At 40.0% G+C, this 23,355-nt stretch overlaps 1 protein-coding gene across 1 annotated transcript in view; it reads right to left on the bottom strand.

Annotated features, from left to right (window-relative positions):
* Nucleotides 1-21,693, bottom strand: part of LOC143279565 (G protein-coupled receptor kinase 5-like) — a 44,020-nt gene extending 22,327 nt beyond the window's left edge. Inside the window, exons 1-11 of the mRNA XM_076583644.1 lie at nucleotides 21,301-21,693; nucleotides 16,364-16,459; nucleotides 14,964-15,076; nucleotides 14,212-14,289; nucleotides 13,091-13,194; nucleotides 12,441-12,533; nucleotides 11,646-11,850; nucleotides 8,334-8,524; nucleotides 6,352-6,389; nucleotides 2,343-2,432; nucleotides 821-909 (exon numbers count right to left, since the gene is read on the bottom strand). Coding sequence (XP_076439759.1) covers nucleotides 821-909; nucleotides 2,343-2,432; nucleotides 6,352-6,389; nucleotides 8,334-8,524; nucleotides 11,646-11,850; nucleotides 12,441-12,533; nucleotides 13,091-13,194; nucleotides 14,212-14,289; nucleotides 14,964-15,076; nucleotides 16,364-16,459; nucleotides 21,301-21,352 — 1,149 coding nt within the window. The 5' untranslated portion in view covers nucleotides 21,353-21,693. The remainder of the gene's footprint in view (nucleotides 1-820; nucleotides 910-2,342; nucleotides 2,433-6,351; nucleotides 6,390-8,333; nucleotides 8,525-11,645; nucleotides 11,851-12,440; nucleotides 12,534-13,090; nucleotides 13,195-14,211; nucleotides 14,290-14,963; nucleotides 15,077-16,363; nucleotides 16,460-21,300) is intronic.
* Between the last annotated feature and the right edge of the window lie 1,662 nt (nucleotides 21,694-23,355).

Here is a 23,355-nt window from a genome sequence, read left to right as displayed (position 1 = left end):
AGAGGGCATTTATGTCCGAATGTTCTTATCCCACTCAATGTAGGCTGCCATACTCTTGCTTCTGGGGATGTGCATACTGAGTATGTTGCCGTGTTTCTGGAACCCACCAAATACTAACAAAGATCACAAGACCTTTAATGTGTATTTCATCCTCTCTGTGTGTACACAGAAAAGGGATTGAGGCAAGAGAAGGCCTGCACATGTTAAAGAGGAAGAGTGGAAGAATTGGCACCCTTTAAGCGCTAGGTGACAACACTGAGACTGAACTCACGATCATCAAATTAAGTCCAACGCGTTAACCACTTAGCTATTGCTCCTGTAGCAACACAGAGGGCTGTTTGGAATAAAACCAACACCTGCTTGTATCCGTGTTGTATTGCATTTCATATTCATCTAGCTCTATGTATATGATCATACATTAACATGCATATGCTATAAACAGTAATCACATGATTTACAAAGGTTCTCTTCACTACCGATGCCTCAGTTGTACTATACTATGTATCTACATCACTTCAAAACATATCAAAATGTCAATGTTTGTGGTTAACAAAAACAGGCAGTATCACTGTCAGCTGATAACAAAGATATATAGTTGTATAATGAAAGTGATGATGATGGTAATCATAATAATAATAATAATTGTACCTTTATATTGAACTTTCAAACCTCTCAAAGCCCTCAACACTAACAAATGAATTGGACACAAAGCACAAAAGAACACATGTGCATGCGCACATAAACATGCGTGGAAGAAAGTGATGTTGATCCATGGGACACAGATATGGAAGGGAAAATTTTTCATGATGACCATACGCACCTTTCCTTCGGTCATTTCATAAATGATGCAGCCCAGTCCCCACCAGTCCGGGCTGAATGTGTACCGCTCGTTCTTCACCACTTCTGGAGCTGTCACACACACACACACACACAAACACACACATCACACACACATCACACACACACACGCACTGTAGGAAGTCAAACATATGCAACTTGACTCATTCTACTCCAGGTATGAGTTAATTTGTATCACGATTACTTCCCCTATGGACCAGTACCAGTATTCTCATACCAACACAGTATTCTGATTTCCTTTATTCTTGCTTGATACTGTAGGGTGTTCAATTTTAAATTGGTTGTGGAATCCAGAAGCATGAAAAGGAAATTTTCTTCCTAAAATTACGTTTTAAGTAACATACTTACCGTGACCCACTAGTGCAGACTCCAGCAGGAGTCTGACATTCCTGTCCTGTGCAAACTACTATCTGCCTACGCCGAGAAAATGAAAGTAGCTACGGCCGATAACCTTACGGAAGTAGGTAACCTCCCCTTTGCCCCCCTGACTAGCGCCTTCTGTTTTGTTTGACCAATGAAATCAACAGTCCTCTATAAGCTTTTGCTGTTTTGGTGAACCACCCTGTTTTCTCCAGCAGGGGTGTTATGTAGTGCTGGTCCTGGGGAGTTGCAGCAGGCAGGTAGCTGTGGACTTGAACAAGTTAGCCATTCTGCTTGTATTACTGAATTTCTGTTTTCGTCAGTTTCAGTAACTCAAGGAGGCGTCACTGCGTTCGGACAAATCCACATACGCTACACCACATCTGCCAAGCAGATGCCTGACCAGCAGCGTAACCCAACGCGCTTAGTCAGGCCTTGAGAAAAAAAAAAAGTAAATAAATAATGGATAAATACATAAAAAAAGAACTACTACTACAAATAATAATATGTATAAGGTGCAAAAACTTGATGAAGTCAACTATAAGAGTAAAAAATTTAAAAAATTATTTTAAAAAAAAAAATAAAAAAAAATAAAAATAAAAACGTCAATGTACAGAATAAGCCCTTTTATTCTTTATGTATTTCTATTTTCACATAACTAATTTCACTTATCAGCACAGACATTGGCCAAGTCTTGTAAGCCAAACTTCTAGGATTTCCATTCTCTTTCAAGTCAACTTTTTAACCCAGTGTCTGAATATAATTTTCTGTTAAACACATTGCATGTATGTGTTAACTCTATCAAATTTCATTTCAAATCAGCGTGTCCAAATTTCACAGAGTTGTCCCTAGCTAAATTCTACAGAAAAATTCACTTCAATAGGAAAAAAAACAAACAAAAAAATTGCAGGCAGGAAAAAATACAAAAAAATGGGTGGCGCTCTCAGTATTGCGACGCAATCTCCCTAGGGAGAGCAGCCTGAATTTCACACAGAAAAATCTGTTGTGACAAAAGAGTGTAATACAATACATTACATTTACAACCTGTCAAACCACAAATCAAATTTCACACTGACCTGGAGAGAGAAAAAAAGAGAAAGAAACGGACTGCAGAAAACTCTTACCCATATAGCCAACTGTGCCCACTCTGCCTCGGATGGTCTCCCCTGATGGTATCTCCACTGCCAGACCCAAGTCTGATATTCTCACATGACCTTCACACAGAAAAAAAGAAAGAAAAAGAAATGAAAAATGCACGCCAATATTTTCGCCTGATATATCAGTACACGTCCGAAACCCAACCACCACCACAAACAGAATTCATGGTTAACACAAGTCTCAGCAGTCAAATTCCACTCTTTTCCCAGCTTTTAAACAAACCTTGCGTTAAATTTTCCAAGACCAAAAAAACAATGTCACACACAAGCAAATCAGAAAAAAAGTATGCACAAACATATAAACAATAAGAGTGAATTATAGTGAGAAGAAAGAATGGAACTTGGAGAGAAAAAAAAAAAAGAGATCTTGAAATTTATTCAATTTTCATCACTTTGACTGGCTCTTTTAAGAAAGCAAAATCTTCTCCAACACTCTTGGTGTGGTGAAAAGTATGAAAATTCCAAGACTTTACCCAATCTTGCAGGGTAATAAACTTATTTCCACAACTATTCTGGCCCTGGAAATTATCTTTATATTATTTCTAGACTTTTCCATAGTCTTCCATGACTGCAAGAACCCTGACAATAAAGATGAAACAAAAGCGAGTTTCGGTTTCTCACACTGATGTCACTGGATTCTGATAAATCCATATTATAAGGTACACTACATCTGCAAAGCAGATGCCTGACCAGCAGCATAACCCAACATGCTTAATCAGGCCTTGAGTGCATACAAATATATTTGTGTATTTGTGGATTTCTTCTACAGAATTTTGCCAGAGGACAACTCTCTCATTGTCATGGGTTCTTTTCCAGTGCGCCAAGTGTGTGCTGCACATAAGACCTTGGTTTATTGTCTCATCCGAATGATTAGACAGTTTGATTTTCCTGTCAAACTTGGGAGAAAGAGCAAGAGCAGAATTCGAACCCAGACCCTTAAGGACTCTCTGGATTGGCAGAGGAGCATCTTAACCATTCTGCCACCTTCCTCCTGCAAAGAAAACCAGCAAATGAGTAGATCAGAAAGAAGAAATGACAGGTCAACAGACCAATCAGACGAAAGCTCGCAATGACAGTTTTTGTACATGTCAGGTATGATCTGTCCACCACCCAAGACTTTTTTTTTTTTTTTTTTTTTTTTTTTTTTTTTTTACAATATTTATATAAATCAGATGCAGAGTACCTGGAATAATCCACATGCTTTGATGCCTCATTGAAACTGAAACTAGTTACCAAGACTCTGAGCAATACTTTTTCACAACAGCACAGCCACATCCAAAACAGCACAGCAGTCCTCTCACAACCACCTGAACCCTGTGACAAGAGACTGACTGTTACAGAGTTGATGACCTCTCCATGAGGAGTAGCTGTCCTGTGACAAGAGACTGACTGTTACAGAGTTGATGACCTCTCCATGAGGAGTAGCTGTCCTGTGACAAGAGACTGTTACAGAGTTGATGACCTCTCCATGAGGAGTAGCTGTCCTGTGACAAGAGACTGTTACAGAGTTGATGACCTCTCCATGAGGAGTAGCTGTCCTGTGACAAGAGACTGACTGTTACAGAGTTGATGACCTCTCCATGAGGAGTAGCTGTCCTGTGACAAGAGACTGTTACAGAGTTGATGACCTCTCCATGAGGAGTAGCTGTCCTGTGACAAGAGACTGTTACAGAGTTGATGACCTCTCCATGAGGAGTAGCTGTCCTGTGACAAGAGACTGACTGTTACAGAGTTGATGACCTCTCCATGAGGAGTAGCTGTCCTGTGACAAGAGACTGTTACAGAGTTGATGACCTCTCCATGAGGAGTAGCTGTCCTGTGACAAGAGACTGACTGTTACAGATTTGATGACCTCTCCATGAGGAGTAGCTGTCCTGTGACAAGAGACTGTACAGAGTTGATGACCTCTCCATGAGGAGTAGCTGTCCTGTGACAAGAGACTGTTACAGATTTGATGACCTCTCCATCAGGAGTAGCTGTCCTGTGACAAGAGACTGACTGTTACAGATCTGATTACCTCTCCATGAGGAGTAGCTGTCCTGTGACAAGAGACTGACTGTTACAGATTTGATGACCTCTCCATCAGGAGTAGCTGTCCTGTGACAAGAGACTTACAGAGTTGATGACCTCTCCATGAGGAGTAGCTGTCCTGTGACAAGAGACTGACTGTCACAGAGTTGATGACTTCTCCATGAGGAGTAGCTGTCCTGTGACAAGAGACTGACTGTTACAGAGTTGATGACCTCTCCATGAGGAGTAGCTGTCCTGTGACAAGAGACTGTTACAGAGTTGATGACCTCTCCATGAGGAGTAGCTGTCCTGTGACAAGAGACTGTTACAGAGTTGATGACCTCTCCATGAGGAGTAGCTGTCCTGTGACAAGAGACTGACTGTTACAGAGTTGATGACCTCTCCATGAGGAGTAGCTGTCCTGTGACAAGAGACTGTTACAGAGTTGATGACCTCTCCATGAGGAGTAGCTGCCCTGTGACAAGAGACTGACTGTCACAGAGTTGATGACCTCTCCATGAGGAGTAGCTGTCCTGTGACAAGAGACTGACTGTCACAGAGTTGATGACCTCTCCATGAGGAGTAGCTGTCCTGTGACAAGAGACTGTTACAGAGTTGATGACCTCTCCATGAGGAGTAGCTGTCCTGTGACAAGAGACTGACTGTTACAAAGTTGATGACCTCTCCATGAGGAGTAGCTGTCCTGTGACAAGAGACTGACAGAGTTGATGACCTCTCCATGAGGAGTAGCTGTCCTGTGACAAGAGACTGTTACAGATTTGATGACCTCTCCATCAGGAGTAGCTGTCCTGTGACAAGAGACTGACTGTTACAGATTTGATTACCTCTCCATGAGGAGTAGCTGTCCTGTGACAAGAGACTGACTGTTACAGATTTGATGACCTCTCCATCAGGAGTAGCTGTCCTGTGACAAGAGACTTACAGAGTTGATGACCTCTCCATGAGGAGTAGCTGTCCTGTGACAAGAGACTGACTGTCACAGAGTCGATGACCTCTCCATGAGGAGTAGCTGTCCTGTGACAAGAGACTGATTGTTACAGATTTGATGACCTCTCCATGAGGAGTAGCTGTCCTGTGACAAGAGACTGACTGTCACAGAGTTGATGACCTCTCCATGAGGAGTAGCTGTCCTGTGACAAGAGACTGTTACAGATTTGATGACCTCTCCATGAGGAGTAGCTGCCCTGTGACAAGAGACTGACTGTCACAGAGTTGATGACCTCTCCATGAGGAGTAGCTGTCCTGTGACAAGAGACTGACTGTCACAGAGTTGATGACCTCTCCATGAGGAGTAGCTGTCCTGTGACAAGAGACTGACTGTCACAGAGTTGATGACATTTCCACGAGGAGTAGCTGTCCTGTGACAAGAGACTGACTGTCACAGAGTTGATGACCTCTCCATGAGGAGTAGCTGTCCTGTGACAAGAGACTGACTGTCACAGAGTTGATGACATTTCCACGAGGAGTAGCTGCAACATCAACTGTTAACCAACAACTAACTTTCTATCTTTTTTTTTTTCCCCGATTTAATTGTCTAAATTACAGAATACAGAATACTTTATTATCCCAAGAAGAGAAATTCATGTGTGGTGTATGCTACACAAAAAAAACATGAAAATAACAGTCATTCAATGAAAATATATAAATGACATAAAATGCTGAAATGCTGAGCTGATGCGGACCTTTTGTATAATGATCATAATCAAACACATGTAATCATTATATACTTTCACAGTCACTCATCATGAAATACACAAGGAACATGGAACTGACATTCACTTAGCATGCCACAATAAAGAGGTCACACTACTGAACTGATTCGCCTTTTATGCCCATGAGTGGGCTACAACAGGAGAAGGGGTTGGGTGAGTGAGGGTTCTGTTAAGGACCATGGGTTTCAAGGAGATGCACTTCAAACACTTCAAAATCAAAAACAAGTACTCACCATCATCATCTAATAAAATGTTCTCTGGTTTCAGATCTCTGAAACACAACAGAATATGTTTTTGTTTTTTTTTAATGAAAAAAAAAAAGAAAACAAAAAAGGTATACTAATTTATCATTGAACTTAGACAGCAGGACCTAAGTAAATGATGTCTTCTTAAAGCTTTTGTGTGTGTGTGTGTGTGTGTGTGTGTGTGTGTGTAGGTTTGAGTGACAGAAGTGTTGATGTGTGTGTGGTTGGTGTGTGTGTGTGTGTGTGTGTGTGTGTGTTTGGGTGGCAGGAGTGTTGATGTGATTGTGATTGTGGGTATAGGTGTATGGTTATGGGCATGGGTTTGTGGTGCTCAAATTTACACAAACACTTCAGTGGACATGACTGCTGTGATTGTTGTATAAACAGCAGATTTTTTTCTTCTATATCTCATGTCACAGGTGACACTGTTTCAACAAGTCTATACATTCCTGACAGTGACAAACAATCAGGGACACCACAACCTAACCGCTGCACAAGAAATACATCATCCTCACTGTCACACACACACGTTTGTTCTGCCCTCTGAGCCACTTCTGGCCAGGGACAGTGCGTCTTCCATTCTTAATACTCCAACATTGTTCATGATGGTGCAGAAGCAGTTGTTAGTCTTTGGACATCTCTTTCAGAGTTGATCCGTAATCAGGGTTTGAGGACCCATTTCAGCACAGTGCTGAGCCCAGAGCTGATCCGTAATCAGGGTTTGAGGACCCATTTCAGCATAGTGCCGAGCCCAGAGTTGATCCGTAATCAGGTCTGAAGACCATTTCAACATAATGCTGAGCCCAGAGTTGATCCGTAATCAGGGTTTGAGGACCATTTCAGCACGGTGCCGAGCCCTTGGGAAAGGCTGTTCACTGCAATATCCCCTCACTCCACCCAGGTGTGACCAGGAAGCCAACTTCAGGTGGGGAACAAGAGAAGGAGAGAAAAGGGCCCCACCTTCCCATGCCAAGCCCTGGACACAGTGGATAATACACTGCAGTCTACCACTGTGGCCAAAAAGAATTACATTGTTTTGTGCTTTTTTGAGTTGTCCTGATAAAAAGATTAATAAAACCTGTTGTTTTGTGCATGATGATTTGGTGTGCCTTGTACATGTTATGTCTTCCTCTCTGTCAGAAAGTTTGATATTAGCTGTCCCCTCCCCAAATATTCCGTTTTCATGCTGTCTTTTTTATTTTTATTTTTATGCCATTGTGCTTTGATAATGGCTTGGTGCGTGTGATGTGTGTGTGAATTGTCAAACTGACTTCAAACTGACCAAGTAAAGAAATTCACTGAATGCAAAAAAATAAAAAAAATAAAAAATAAAAATAAAATAAAGATTCTAAAGGACTGAATCTTTTTCTACACAGACGTATATAGCCCAACACTCAGCTTATATCACACAGTGACGTAAGTTTACATTTGGGCCAACAGCAAAGTGAGAGCTGTATTATCAATGGTTTCTCCAGTCAATGGGAAATCATTTACAGCTTAGTCTTTTGTGAAGGACTATGACTCTCAAACTAGGAGGCAAAATTGCACTGGCTCTTAGTGCTGCAGCCTTGTGTGCTAGTTGGCCTTTGGGAACCATCCCAACGCTGACTGTCCTAAAACCCTTTTGGCCGAGAGAGTGGGATATAACTTGGGCAAAACACTCTCCGCTATAATCAAATTCTAGCCCAAATAGTCGGAACAGCAGTTGCCTCCTCTGCTGTTCTGATGGTCATAGTCGGACATGACTGACTATCATATATATATATATATATATATATTTTTTTTTTTTTTTTTTTTTTTTTTTTAAACCATTTATATTGTTTCAAACCATCAAACATCTTGACCCTGGAGCACTGAAACTTCCCAACATACTTTCTTAGTGAACTGAAAGCTCAGGTCAAAAAGGGTTACACACTTTCACTGGGCTGTTCCTCACATGACGTCATCACCAAGCGAGGCCCACTGTTCACCTGTAAACGATGCCCTCCTTGTGCAGGTCAGCCAGGCCACAGGTGATCTCTGCTGCATAGAAGACGGCTCTCTCGTCTGAGAATCCTGGGTTGCCCATGTTGTGGATGTGGAACTTGAGGTCACCGCCATTCATAAGGGTCAGTACCAGACACAGGGCCTCTTTGGTCTCAAAGGCATAGGCCAGGCTCACCTGCCATCGTCATCGCAACTATTTATTATTGCTGCTGTTATCGTTGTTTATATTATCATTCTTATCATTATAGGCCAGAATCACCTGCCTCGTCATCAAAACTCTTCTTTACTGCTACTGTTATTATTGTTTTCTATTATCATTATTATCATTATAGGCCAGGCTCACCTGCCCTCATCATCACAACTATTCATTATTGCTAATGTTATCATTATCATCATTATTATTATTATAGGCCATGCTCACCTGTCATCATCATTACAACTCTTCATTATTGTTAATGTTATCATTATTATCATAATCATTATTCTTATAGCAGGCCAGGCTCACCTGCCATTGTCATCACAACTGTTCATTATTGCTAATGTTATTATCATCATCATTATTCTTATTATAGGCCAGGCTCACCTGCCAAATCATCACAACTCTTCATTACTGCTATATCATTATTATCATCATCATCATCATTTTTAATTTAGGCCAGGCTCACCTGCCATCGTCATCACAACTATTTATTATTGCTACTGTTATTATTGTTATTATTATCATTATTCTTATCATAGGCCAGGTTCACTTGCCATCATCATCACAACTATTTATTATTGTTAATGTTATTATCGTTATCATTATCATTATTATTATCATTATTCTTATCATAGGCCAGGCTCACCTGTCATCATCATCCACAACTATTTGTCATTGTTACTGTTATTATTGTTAGTATTATTGTTATTATTACTGTTATTATTATTATCATTATTATTATTATCATTGGCCAGGCTCATCTGTCATTGTCACCACAACTATTCATTATTGCTACTGTTATTAGTGTTATCATTATCATTATTATTATCATTATTCCTATTATAGGCCAGGCCCACCTGCCATCATCATCACAACTATTCATTATTGCTACTGTAATTATTGTTATCAATTATCATTATAGGCCAGGCTCACCTGCCATCATCATCACAATTCATTATTGCTGCTCTTATTACTGTTATTATCATTATCATTGTTATAGGCCAGGCTCACCTGCCATCATCATCATCACAACAATTCACTATTGCTACTGTTATTGCTATTATTAATATCATCATAATGTTATTATTATCATAGGCCAGGCTCACCTGCCATCATCATCACAACAATTCATTATTGCTACTGTTATTGCTATTATCAATATCATCATCATTATTATTATTATCATAGGCCAGGCTCACTGCCATCATCATCACAACTATTCATTATTGTTACTGTTATTATTGTTATTATCCTCATTATCATTTTAGCCTTGACTCACCTGCCATCATCATCACTTACTCATTATTGCTACTGTTATTATTGTTATTATCCTCATTATCATTTTAGCCTTGACTCACCTGCCACCATCATCACCTATTCATTATTGCTACTGTTATTATTGTTATTATCCTCATAATTTTAGCCTTGACTCACCTGCCATCATCATCACTTATTCATTATTGCTACTGTTATTATTGTTATTATCCTCATTATCATTTTAGCCTTGACTCACCTGCCATCATCATCACTTATTCATTATTGCTACTGTTATTAATATTATTATCATTATTACAATTATTATTATTATAGGCCAGGCTCACAGTGCATCATCATTATAATCACAACAATAATACTAATCATTATTATTATTCAAGCAAGGCTCAAGTATTATAATAATCATAACATGACTGCTGCAGAAAAGGGCACTTCACACAAGAGTAGATGGCTGGTAATATACCTAACTGAGGTCACTGTCCACTCTTGCAGACTATTATTTTGCAGAGACATGAATCACACATCTGCCAGAGTCTGTACTGGTACCTACCAGTTATATCACACTGTCCAACATCTCAAGGTGCTTTATATTAACAAGTCAGCCAGAAACAAACCATACACACACACTCTCTCTCTCTCTCTCTCTCACACACACACACACCGATAATTCATTACACATAGTCATCTTGTTCATAAACAAAGTTTACAAACCAAGTAAGAATAACACAAGCATAAGCAAAGACTACAAATGAGGATTGGTTTTCATATGATTGGTGGGGGTTCCATTTGATTGATTGTTTTTTCTAACCCCTTGACTGCTTTCGATAATTGTCAGTGAAGGGCTGTCACCTCACTAAGACAGAAATCACAGGTCAGGATGCCATTGAAGGGCTGTCACCTCACTGAGATCAGACAGCGCTTCTTCTAGGTCAGGATATCAGTGAAGGGCTGCCACCTCACTGAGAAAAGACAGAGCTTACAGGTCAGGACATCAGTGAAGGGCTGTCACCTCACTGAGAAAAGACAGAACTCACACGTCAGGATGTCAGTGATGGGCTGTCACCTCACTGAGATAAGACAGAGCTTACAGGTCAGGACGTCAGTGATGGGCTGTCACCTCACTGAGAAAAGACAGAACTCGCAGGTCAGGACATCAGTGAAGGGCTGTCACCTCACTGAGATAAGACAGAGCTTACAGGCACTGTCACCTTACTGAAATAAGACAGACATCACAGGTCAGGATGTCAGTGAAGGGCTTTCCGATCACAGAAATAGGACTGAGCTTACTGGTCAGGACGTCAGTGAAGGCCTGTCCCTTCACTGAGATAAGACTGAGTTTACAGGTCAGGATGTCAGTAAAGGGTTGTCACCTCACAGTGTGCACATGCACCAAGTGGTCTTTGCGTCATCTGCTGTTATTGCATCATCTGCTGCTGTCGTGTCAACTGCTACAGTGCAAGTTGCACTGGTGTTGTCTGCTGCCACAATTTCATTTTCATGGAAACTGCTTTTGATGACACACTCTGTTCCCAGACAGTGACGAGCGATGTGCAGACATCTTGGGGGGTTGCACATTTCAAGCGGCCAATTTCAATGAAGGAATGGTCACCATCTGTCATCCACTTATCCCACAGAGCTGACAGACCGGTCTTGAATGGCTGATATTGTATCTGGCGCACAGACAAGCGTGCTATCAACTGATCAGTCACGGCGGTTGGAATTCAGTGAAAGGAGGACGGAAACTATGGAAAATAAATAAAAATAAAATGACATTTTAAAAATAAAAAAAATCCACAACAAGCACAGCCCAGGTGGGACTTACCACAAACCTGGAGTTGACCTTCTGCAGGATGACCTTTTCGTTCAGCACCATTGCCTCCCCTTTGCGCTTCTTGATGCGCTTCTTCTCCAGCTTCTTGCAGGCGTACATCTTCCCTGTGGCCCGCACCTGGCAGGCACACACCTCCCCAAACCCTCCCTTGCCCAGCACCCGGTACATGCGGAACGTGTTCTTCGTCACCGGTTGGCTGGCAACACACACACACACATACACATACAAATACACAAATGTACACACAAGCAAGTATATGCATGCACACACATACAAGCACATCCCAAACATTTCTCTTTTTTGTCACAACAGATTTCTGTGTGTGAAATTCGGGCTGCTCTCCCCAGGGAGAGCTCATCACTACGCTAAAACCACCACCCATTTTTTGGTTACTTTTTTCCTGCATACATGAGCCATGATTGGAACCAGCGCACTCAGATTCTCTCACCTCCTAGGCGGACGCATTATCTCTAGGCCATTACTCCACTTTGACTATTTTACTGAATAACAGTGAAAACACTTATCGTAAACATTTTCTTATATGTCAACAACTATAAGTTAAAACTATTTTTAGACATCTGTGCAGAAAACTGAAACACGCAAGCAAACCGTTCTGCATCTGAATGAAAGAAAAATCCCTGTACAAACCCTGAAAATATCACGCTTGTTGATGCTCTTTTGTGTTAGCTCGTATTTTTAATATATGTGAACTGTTGAACAATCAAAGATTATTTCAAACAATTTCTAACTCACTGCATAGAATAAAATAAACATAAAACAACTCACCTTTCCAACCACTTCCATTGCAAATAGCGTTTGAAGTACATACTACTGACAAACTCGGAGAACGGTCCTTCTGACAGGTATGCTTTCACCACCCTGAAGAAATAAAAGTGGAAACTGTGTAAGTATCAATCAATACCTTTCAATGACTCGTACTGACTTATGTCCTGTCTCACTGGCTTTCACCCAAAGGATTACTATGGTGGGCTTTGCTCACATCATCCACTACACTGGAGTTAGCTTAAAAAAAAAAAAGAAAATCATTACCTGTCATTTCTGAACTGCTCTTGCCAGTAACTCTCTATCTCACTGCTGTCAATGTAACAGTAATGTGAGGCACACTGCTGGCTTCACACAATGTAACTCAATTTCATTCTTTCCATGTTCAATGAATTTCACACATTTGTATTTTTTACTTTCACTTTCTACATTTAATAGATCTCATTAATAATTATTTAATAAAAAAAAAAAAAAAAAAAAAACCATTGTTAAACTACAAGCAGAAACTCTCAAACTGCCAGCCACCAATTCCCTCTGTTCACTTCTGTATCAGTGTGTTTCAAGGTGTCACGAAACTGCCAACAGCACCAAAGACGACATCAAACACAAGCATGAGGACAGACACGTGAACAGAGCCAGAAGTGGACACTAACTCTGCACAGCAGTTGAAGAGTTCTTTGTTGGCGTTCTTCTGGTCCATCTGTTCTTTCACCACAGACACATGGTTGCCGTTGACATGCATCACGTACATCTCTGACTGCAAAGAAAAAATTATCCCATTCAATTATACAACACTTGATTTCAAATGATCAATGACAATTGAAAATACACCCACACAGACAATGGTGTACAGTAATAATAATAATAATAATAACAACAACAATAGCACATTTATATAGTGCTTTCAAACCCATCAATATGACATTTATAAAGCACTTTCAAACCTATTTATAGTCTATGAATAGTTCATTTATATCATACTTTCAAACCTATTGATAGTACATTAAGTACATTTATATAGCTTTCAAACCTATCAAAAATGATAGCATTTTCAATCCTATCAATAATGCATTTATGTTACTTTCAAACCTGTCAATAGTATATTTATATAGCTTTCAAACCTATCATTAGTACATTTCTAAATGTTTCAGACTTATCAATACTGAACAGTACATTTATACAGCATTTTTAAACCTATCACTAGTACATTTCTGTAGCTTTCAAACTTGTCAATAGTACATTTACGCAGCTTTTTTAAACCTGTCATCAATTAGTCTGATTTATATAGTTTTCAAACCTATCAGTAGCAAATTTATATAGCTTTCAAACACACTGTACATTAATATAACATTTTCAAACCTATTCATAGTACATTTATCTAGTTTTCAAACTTACCTATCAACAGCACATTCATACATGATGTTCAAACCTATCAACAATACATTTCTATAGCTTTCAACCCTATCTTTAGTACATTTACATAGCATATTCAAACCTATCTTTATCAACAGTACATTCATATAGTTTTCAAACCTATCATTTGTACATTAACATGTGGGTGTCTATGTGTGTGTGGGTGTGTGTGTGTGTGTATGTGTGGGTGTGTAAATATGTGTGTGTGGGTGTGCGGATATGGGTGAGCGGGTGGATGGTGGTAATGGGTGAGTAGGTGTGTGATCAGACTCACTAACACCCACACCCACTGTGCGTCAACGTGATGACTGACATCTGCACAACATGCCCATCCCAGACACTTCTCATGTGTAGCACTCACATCATGCTGCAAAAAGCGTTCAAACACCTCTTCAGCTTTACCCAGGCGTTTTTCATCAGGCGTTACTTCAAAGTCTCTCTGGAAACAAACGCAAGGAACATACTCAGGAAAGAAATATACTGCAGAAAAAAAAGGTCAATCCATCCAACCGTGATCTTTATTCTAATTTAAGATGAAAACAGGGATCAAATGGACAAGTTCTGTTTCAGTCTTCTGTTTTAGTCTGAAACTGCCTCATGACCTCTACCATTACACACTGACCAAACATTAAAATCTGTCACTTTCCCAAAATCTTTCTAAAGAATCTCATGCCTAAAAAAGATGAAATTACCAGACATGTACTTAAGTTTTTTGTCATTTTGTTGTACTTGTTTTTTCGCTCCCTACAGAATGGACTGGGGCAAAGGAGTGATATTTCCACTGGGACTTTCAAGCAGTAATGTTGCTAGAAGTAAAGCAAGACCTGTCAAGACCCTAAAACAAAACCCCACCATACAATCAAAAGAAGGTGTACTACTTGTCCTCTGTCCAACATGATTATATTGTTCCATTTCAATTCTACAGAATTCTGCCAGTGACAATCCTTTTCCTGCTGCAGTTTATTTTATTTACAGATTACAGTATTACCCCAACAAAGAGAAATCAATTAATCTTCACTTCACCATGAAGCAAAGCAAAACATTTACAAAGTACTGTATTACGTCCACAAAGAGAATTAATTACTGTTCACCTCACCATGACCCCCTCCTTACCACTGCATCCAGAAACACCATGGCCTTGTGAAGGTCAGGGCTGGTTTCGCAGAACTGCTTGAACAGGTGAGCCCCTATGGGCTGCTGCTCTATTACATAATGATATGTCACCTCTGCAAAAGCAAACACACACACAAAAGTTACCAATTTCTATCCATAGTTCTATTTTTGCTGCGTGAAGTCATTACAAAAAAACAAAAACAAAAACCCCAACAACCATAAATGGCAGCATGGTCATCATAACCCAGAATTATATTTCCATCTGACATAAGGTTCTGCAAACCATCAGCATCGTTTCCGGCAATAATAAATTTGTTATATGCATGCAATATTAAAGATAATGAAATATAAATTACATGAATTTTTTTTAACTTGAATCAATCGCAGGTCTTCTTAGCCAGGTCAATTCACACCCACTGTAACACCCAATTCCAAGGGCTCCCAACACACAGCACCCCTGTGAGGCCTGTGAACGTTACAAGTGCAAAAGACACTGGTAAAATACCAATAAAAAATTACATTTTTCTGATAAATCACATATTAGCTTTTAAAATGTTAGAGAAACACCCATGGGTGCCCTAAAATCATATGCATTTAGGATTCATGATTGCACCTCATGTGACACAATTTTGAGGGGGTTTTGTTGTTTGCGCTATATTCAGTCATAATCATAACTCAGCAGTACAACAAAACATTTCCAGGCAGCCATTCCTACATCCCAGAACTTGAAAACTGAAATATGTATGGGGCTGAGTGGGTTGGGGGTGGGTGGGTCTTTTTCATTTATTTTTTTTTTTTTTTAATAATAATTCTGTTGTCTTTTGTTGCTTACAGCTCAGCCAACTGCACAGGGTCATGTCAAAACTGAAAACTGTAAACATCTGGGAACCTGGAACTCCTCAGACTGTCACAGGGACAATTCATCATAAGTCTGTGATTGTGAGATGCTAGGCTCCTGTCTGCCTGGTCACATTCTGTGCTGTCCTATCCAGCAAAACAACAGGGACTGTGACAGCGTGAGGGGCCCACAGAGGTTCACGCTGGTGAGGAAAACCAGGAAATGACTCACACGACCCTTGGCAAAATGACAGTCAGGGACTAAATAGCAAAGGTCAGGAGCCACTCACTGCACCATGATAAACTGGAGCAATCAGATAAATGCAAATGCCTGGCACTTGTAGCAGGCCAGCAGGAAAACAAGAGGCATGAGTCCCTGAAACCTTGCCCTGTGGGACAGATCACATCCAACTGATGGCAGGACACAGCAGTGATATATATAGCTGATCTGTATAACAACAACATAAACTGTTTTACCTTAAAACTTGAATTTCATGCCAAGATGTAAGCCTCAAGTTAAAAACACTGATAATTCAAGCACATGATATAACTTGAACACTCACGTATTTTGTTCTTGATGTCTTCACACTGGGTGATATGAGGAAATTTCAGTATCTGCTTCCATTTCTTGCTCTTTCCTTTCCGCTTGCCGCCACCACCTGTTACATAAGCATACTTCTGACTTGGATGTATTGCAAGACTGACAGAACTTTTACAAAATGAAAAAAGCCTGACTCTGGCAAAATTCTGTAGACAAATCCACTTTGTCAATAAAAAGTAATACAGTTTACATATAAATTATATCTCTATATATTAATATCTATTTTTCATATTCTTTTTATTGACAAAGTGGATATAAGTAATAATAATAGGTGGTGCTGATGTGGGTGAATGCAGCCAAAATTTCAGACAGAAAAATATATTGCAGCAAAAAGCTGTTCGAAAAAACAACAAAACAAACAAAAAAATAGAAACTAAAAAAAACACACAAACAAACAAACATGATAATACAAATTACAATATATACATACATATACATATATATATATATATATATAATATATACACAGAGACTGAGAGAGAGACTGACACATGATGTGGGTCCAGCCTATTGTTCTGTCACCTCCTATTATGGCAATTTTCACACATGCAAAAATGTGTATGCATACTTTTGTGCATACATGTGGGTGTTCTTATTGTTGTACTTATAAATCTTTTCTTTTCTTTTTTTTTTTAAAACACCTTGAGATCTATCTACTTGAACTAGGCATGCAATAAACAGCATTACCATCATAATCATTATCAATGATCCATCATCATCATCATAATATTCAATCATCATCAAATACCTATCATGAAGTCTGCAAGTGAAAGTACTGAATAGATAAAAATGGTGATAATGTCCACCAGACTCCAGCAAACCAACATCATAAGCAATTTCCCCAAAAGCCTATTCATTATGTATTTTAGTTGTAGTTGTAGTAGTAGTTGCTGTTGTTGTCACTGTTGTTGTTTTTGTGTGTGTGTGTGGGGGGGGGGGGGTGTTTTTTTAAAACTACTAAATAGAAGGGGCCACATGACAGGAAATAATGACCAGATGACATTAGTGAAAAGTTAACAATTAATGAATTATTCAAAGGAAATACAAAATGTATATATGTGTGTGAGTGTGTGCGCGTGTGTTTACTTGATTATTCATTTGTCTACATTAGATTTATTCATCATCATCATTATCAATATCATTGTTCATCTTATTCTCATATATATATATATATATATATATATATTCATTAAAGTCATTTCTCTAATTTTTTTAATCTATGTTAATTCTATTTCAGTATTTGCCCTCAATTGGCTCAAAACCTGACTTAGCATGATGGGTTGGGCTGTTTGTCAGGCATCTGCTTTGCAGATTTGGTGTTGCATAAATGGATCTGTCCGAACACAGTGACGTGCCGCCTTCTTGAGCAACAGAACTGAACTGAGCAAGAAATACACCATAACTAGACTAAATGATCACAGCACAAAATTTGTACCAACAGCCCATTATCAAATACATACATCAAAACCACTTATTTGATACATGTAACTGTCAACTTAGTGGTGTAACATAGTTATCTCAAGAACTGGAACAGCAGCCATGTAACATGCTGTTCAAAAACCATGGTTTGAACATTAACACACACATACGCACATATGCACACATACACATGTGCACACAAACATGTGCACACACACACACACTTACACACACACACATACACACGCACACCTATTTTCTCCCTATCCAACTTGCTCTCACTTGCATTTACACAAAGTGACAAATGCACTAAAGTGCTCTGACCATCAGTATTATAGCAGTGTAATTAACGCATGGAAGGCGGGCATGAGGTGAAAGCTGTAGGCTGGCGGAAGAATGGTGATTTTCGGTATTGGTTTCACCACAATTTCTGTTTTTGTGAGACAAATCAGACCATGATATTGATAAACAGTAGTCTAAACAATACCCCTCTCCCAGTGCTCCCTCCTGTGGCCAGCAACTAAGGCAAGCTGTATCACAATAATAATCAGCTTATGTCTTTGATATTAAATTAATTACATGCCAGATGAGGTAAAAATGTCCTTATTTGTTTCAGTAAGAAAACTGGGGTTAGGGGGTCTTCTTGTGACTGATAATTTTTTTTTTTTTTTAATAAATCACCGAATGTGGATTCCAGAGAAGGGAGGTCATGCATCTATCACACACCAAATAATCAGTAGAAACAATACCCCTCTCCCAGTGCTCCCTTCTGTGGCGAGCAACCAAGGCAAGCAATGGCCATCACACCATTTGACCCTAGGTGGACTATCAGGCATATCATACCCCTGATCAGCCCATTACAAAGAAAGATAGACGATAAGTCATGACAGCAGCAGCTACCAAAAACTGCCTCAAAGAGGAAGAGCCTCCTAAGAATGAGAGAAATCCCAACTAAAAATATGTAATTTACAGTATAAGAGTCAGAGGATTTATGTTCATTTATGTCTTTTTGTGCCCATCTTTTACTAGGTTACCAACATATTATCAAGCTTCTGTCTTCCTCCATCTCAAGGTACTTTTCCTTTCACATTATCATTATGACACAAACCCAGACAAAGCCTAAAGTTACCAGCACTCCTTGATTTAGCAATGAAAACAAAACAAAAAGAAGAAGGAAGCAAAAAACTGATGCCGAGTCAATTCGGACTACTTTGGTGATAATGTCTGTTCAAAATATGCAGGAAATCGCTGACTCACTCCTGATTGAAATTTGGCTTTTCAAAATAACTGTTTTTGATAAATTTCATATAGCCTTGTAAGTCACATTATTTGCTTTATCCTAGTCACTACCCAACACCCCTCCACCTCTTGATGACAGACAATTTCTCTCTTTCAAAACTGGATGAAGAAGGTTTTTATACATGCGTATGCCTAAAAAATGCACTGAGCAGTGAAGGTCCTGATGGGGTGAGGGGGAGAATCCCCCCCGAACTGTTGAAGCTGAAGCCAAGAGAAAGTCTGTCACCTTTCAAGTGCAACAGGATTCCTTTTCCAGCTGTTTATATTAAAGGTACAAAACAAAAGATGTCATTTTATTCTAAACCTACAGTATCAATGCTTTCTGAAGTTTTTCTTCAACTTTTGAGAACATAATCATTTATCTTATGAGATAAACTTTCCTCGGCTCCATAGAGGTTCACATCAGGGATTTATATGCATCACTGGTGCTTTGAAAATGGAAAGAATTATGTGCAACATATTCATCAAACAGATCCCTGGAACATTCTTGAAACTTCCAAAAGGGGCACATAAAAAGAGTAAAAATCCAATATGGCAATAGCAGTTTTAGTCTCACCCTAAAAAGTATAATCTTCTGCAAAAATTAAAATGTTGTCTCCCTTGGACACTTCTTGGTGTCCTTGGCTCAGAAACTTTTTTTTAAATTTTTTTTATGATGACAACAGACAAGAAGGCATGTCTATCTTTGTATGTGTGTACCAGTGCAACCCCCACATTCATATGTTAAGACTGAAACAGAAGCAGCAAGCCTACTGTCCAAACCTCAAAAGGAAACTCAGCCCACTGCCGCCTCACCAACGCCCAGGACACAACCAACAGTTTCCCATCATCACCACCAGAACACAGTACAGAGGCTCTTCATTTTTACCCAGAACCATCATAGACTGGAACTGCCTGCCCCAAGTAGCTGTGGAGGCCAAACTGCTTGACACTTTTGTGTCAAGGGTCTCCAAGCAGTAAACAACACTTCCAGTGCCCCCCACGCCCCACGCCACCTCCCCCACCCCACCTCTCCCACCCCGATCCCCTATCCCGTTACCTCCTGTCCCTCCTCACCCTCCAATTCCCCTGAACAGCAGTGGCATGATGCCACCTTCACCTCTACATCTTCTTCAAATCATCAAGGGACACCAACTACAAAATAGTAGTAGCCAACCCCCCAGTTTTAGGTGCCAGAATAATCAATTTATATGATATTAATAGTGGGCCCTCAACAATGAAGAAGAAGAAACAACCTGGCTTTTAGTTGCACACAAAATATTTTATACCTTTCACCAACCATGGTTCAACTAAACAATCATACTCAGTTTCCGTGGATATGAACAGCTGATGAAACCAACCCAGTGGAAATGACAAATCCTCCAACAACCTAGAACTTTCACCCTAATCCATGTGCTTATAATAACATACATAGCAATCAATATCTATTGCTGGTCAGAGCATGTGTGCTTGTGATTTCATGCAAGTGCATGCAAGGGAGAGGGAGAGAGTGTGCATGTGTGTCAGCATGTGTGTGTGTGTGTGTGTGTGTGTGAGTGTGTGTGTGTGTGCATGCATGTATGTATGTCAAGTCTGTAAAAGTGTGTTCATGCACTGGTGTTTGTACACTGAATATGCACGTACATGATGACAATCAGAAGAGGATAACTTAAATAATAAAAATAGTGACTGACAGAAATGACTGGGAAAGCAAGGGCAACCTGCAGTGATCAACTGATGTGATGATGTCAAAAATATCATTGGCTGTATCACAGTATCTGTTTGTCTTTGACATCAAATCAAGTACATGACAGTTGTTGTGAAAATGTCCTTACTCTTAGTAAGAAAACTGGGGAGAGGGGGTCTACTTGTGATTAATATATATACATATATATTTTTTACATCACCGAATGTGGGTTCCAGAGAAGGGAGGTCATGCATCCATCACACACCACATAAACAGAAGAAACAATACCACTACTTGCTCATGATCAAACATGCCAACGAAAGCAAGCATGCAGGAGTATTTAATGGGGAAGAATCCTCAATGAACAGCTTCAAGTATGATCACGTTGTGGTTCAACAACAAAACTTATATCGTGCCATAACATCATGATGATGATGGGGTTTTTTTTTCATCAGAGCGAATCTTCAAGATGGTAAAGACTGGCGTGACATATTTGACAAAGTTTATTTCCTTACCTTCGCGTGCTTTTATATAAACTGTGTTTGCAACAATATTTTCCAGTTCCATCGAGGCGGGAATCGGGTACTGGGCTTCAGCAGGGTCAACCCCAGACCCCTATTGAGTCCACAAACTCGCCTCTGTCACAAGGGTGTGGTGAGCTGAAGGCAAAATGGCTGCTTCTCTCATGAAGAGATTACGGCGATGGAGGTCGTTCATTGGCTAAAATTTTCATTCCGTCGAAAGCTCTCAAAATGTGGTGTCTGCTGTCGCTACTTTATCGATCACATATCAGACCATTTTTTACCATTTATTCAGACTGCTGGTGAGTAAACAACGTCTGTAATGACACGATTCGTTTCACTATATATTTGAAAATTAAGTAATAAGCTTGTAAAAATCCAACCGGATTAAAAACTTAAAAAAAGGGAAAATGCAGACAAGCGGATCTCTGACTTCTGAGCCGGCCAAGCTTGGTGCCTTGCAGCTCGTCTGGTGATATCGATTGGCAGCTGCACCACGCGGATTACTAGTGTCAGTGGCTGAATGCTGTGAAGTCACTAGATCACTTTTGTTTTTGTCCTGTCTCTTCAACTGAAGATAGGAGAAGGAACGTGGGGAATATATAGCAAAGAGAGGGACTAGAGAGAGGGATCCAATTCATCGAATTAAGTTTTCCATCTTTAGCACCACCTTAAACATCCTGATGGCCTCAGTTCATCCCCACGTCATTCCAAAGACCGGATACACCACGGACAGAACTCTAGTCCATCCCCAGTTGCTGCCTCCTAGTTACCCCTTCTCCACCGTGACCCCATCCGCCCGCCGGCCGGCACCTAGTCACGGTTTTCCCGTACCGTCACTGTTTCCGAACTGAGTCCGAGTCAAGTCAATTACTGGGGGAAAACTGCACTGACAAAAACAACTGTTCATCTTACTAAACTTACTCATCGACATCACTGAATACAATCATAATATACTATGAAACGCCGGATATTCACAATATTTTTTTTTTTTTTTAAGTGCCTAGTCGACGACTCAACTCAGTAAAACTCAGCACTCCGTCATTGATTGACCGACAGTTAGTGCATGGACACTGCATGACGGACTGACTCAGCTTGATAGTAACAAAAATAAATAACTGACTCCGGTCGGCATGAAATAGTGACACCAGTTCCGCAACAGGCAGTGAATATTCTGTATGAGATTTACATACACAAATGGTGAACCTTTTTGGTTGCAGGTCAGTTTAAATTTCCCGGCATCTGGCACTGGGTCAGTAGGAGGCATCAATTTCAAGCCGTTCAAGTTAGTATGATCCTGGTTTTTTCCCGGCCACACACGCGGCGGCTTGCACTGTGACCGGCTGCACTGACCAGTGACTCATATGTACGCCGGGTCAACGTCAGTGGACAGGCGGAAGGTCATCAGTGGCGGCCCGGGAACATTTTGCACAGTGTTTGCTTCATTTTTAAAAAAGAAACTGACCACCAAAAAAAAAAAAAAGAGGCGGAAAACTTTTAGCACTGAGATGCCCATACTGAACAACGTAACCGTAACAACAAACCATGCGCGCAGGTCTGAGCTGTCCTGAGAGCCTACCATCAGCAGTATCCGATGAACATCAGTTGACATGTAAAATGAAATAGATTAACTGAAATAAACAAATAAGTAAATACGTATGCCTATATGCATTACCACTTGTTGACCATGATAACGATTTTTTTCCCTGCTGTAACAGTTACTTTTTCTTTTTTTTTCTTCTTTTTTTTCTTTTTGCTCAGTGATACGATCTTTCAGTTCGTTAGCTGACTGAACCACTTCAGTCTTGACTTGCTATCATGTATTCATGGATGAGGGCCCAACACCTCAGAAACATGGTTGCCAGACTCGAGTGTGCGTGCTAGATATGATATGGGCTAACCTTCAGGGTCTTGACTGAACTAATATAATGTATGAATTATTCTGTAGTGCCAGTGATGGAAGGTGTGGATCGAGAGGAACGGGGAAAAGTTGGGATGGGTCAGTGGACTCGGAGAGGGAAAGCCGGGGAAGGGGCGTGGGAGTCAGTT

The sequence above is a fragment of the Babylonia areolata genome, chromosome 2, assembly GCF_041734735.1.
Source record: "Babylonia areolata isolate BAREFJ2019XMU chromosome 2, ASM4173473v1, whole genome shotgun sequence".
NCBI lineage: Eukaryota > Metazoa > Mollusca > Gastropoda > Neogastropoda > Buccinidae > Babylonia > Babylonia areolata.
This window is presented reverse-complemented; position numbering and strand designations above follow the sequence as displayed.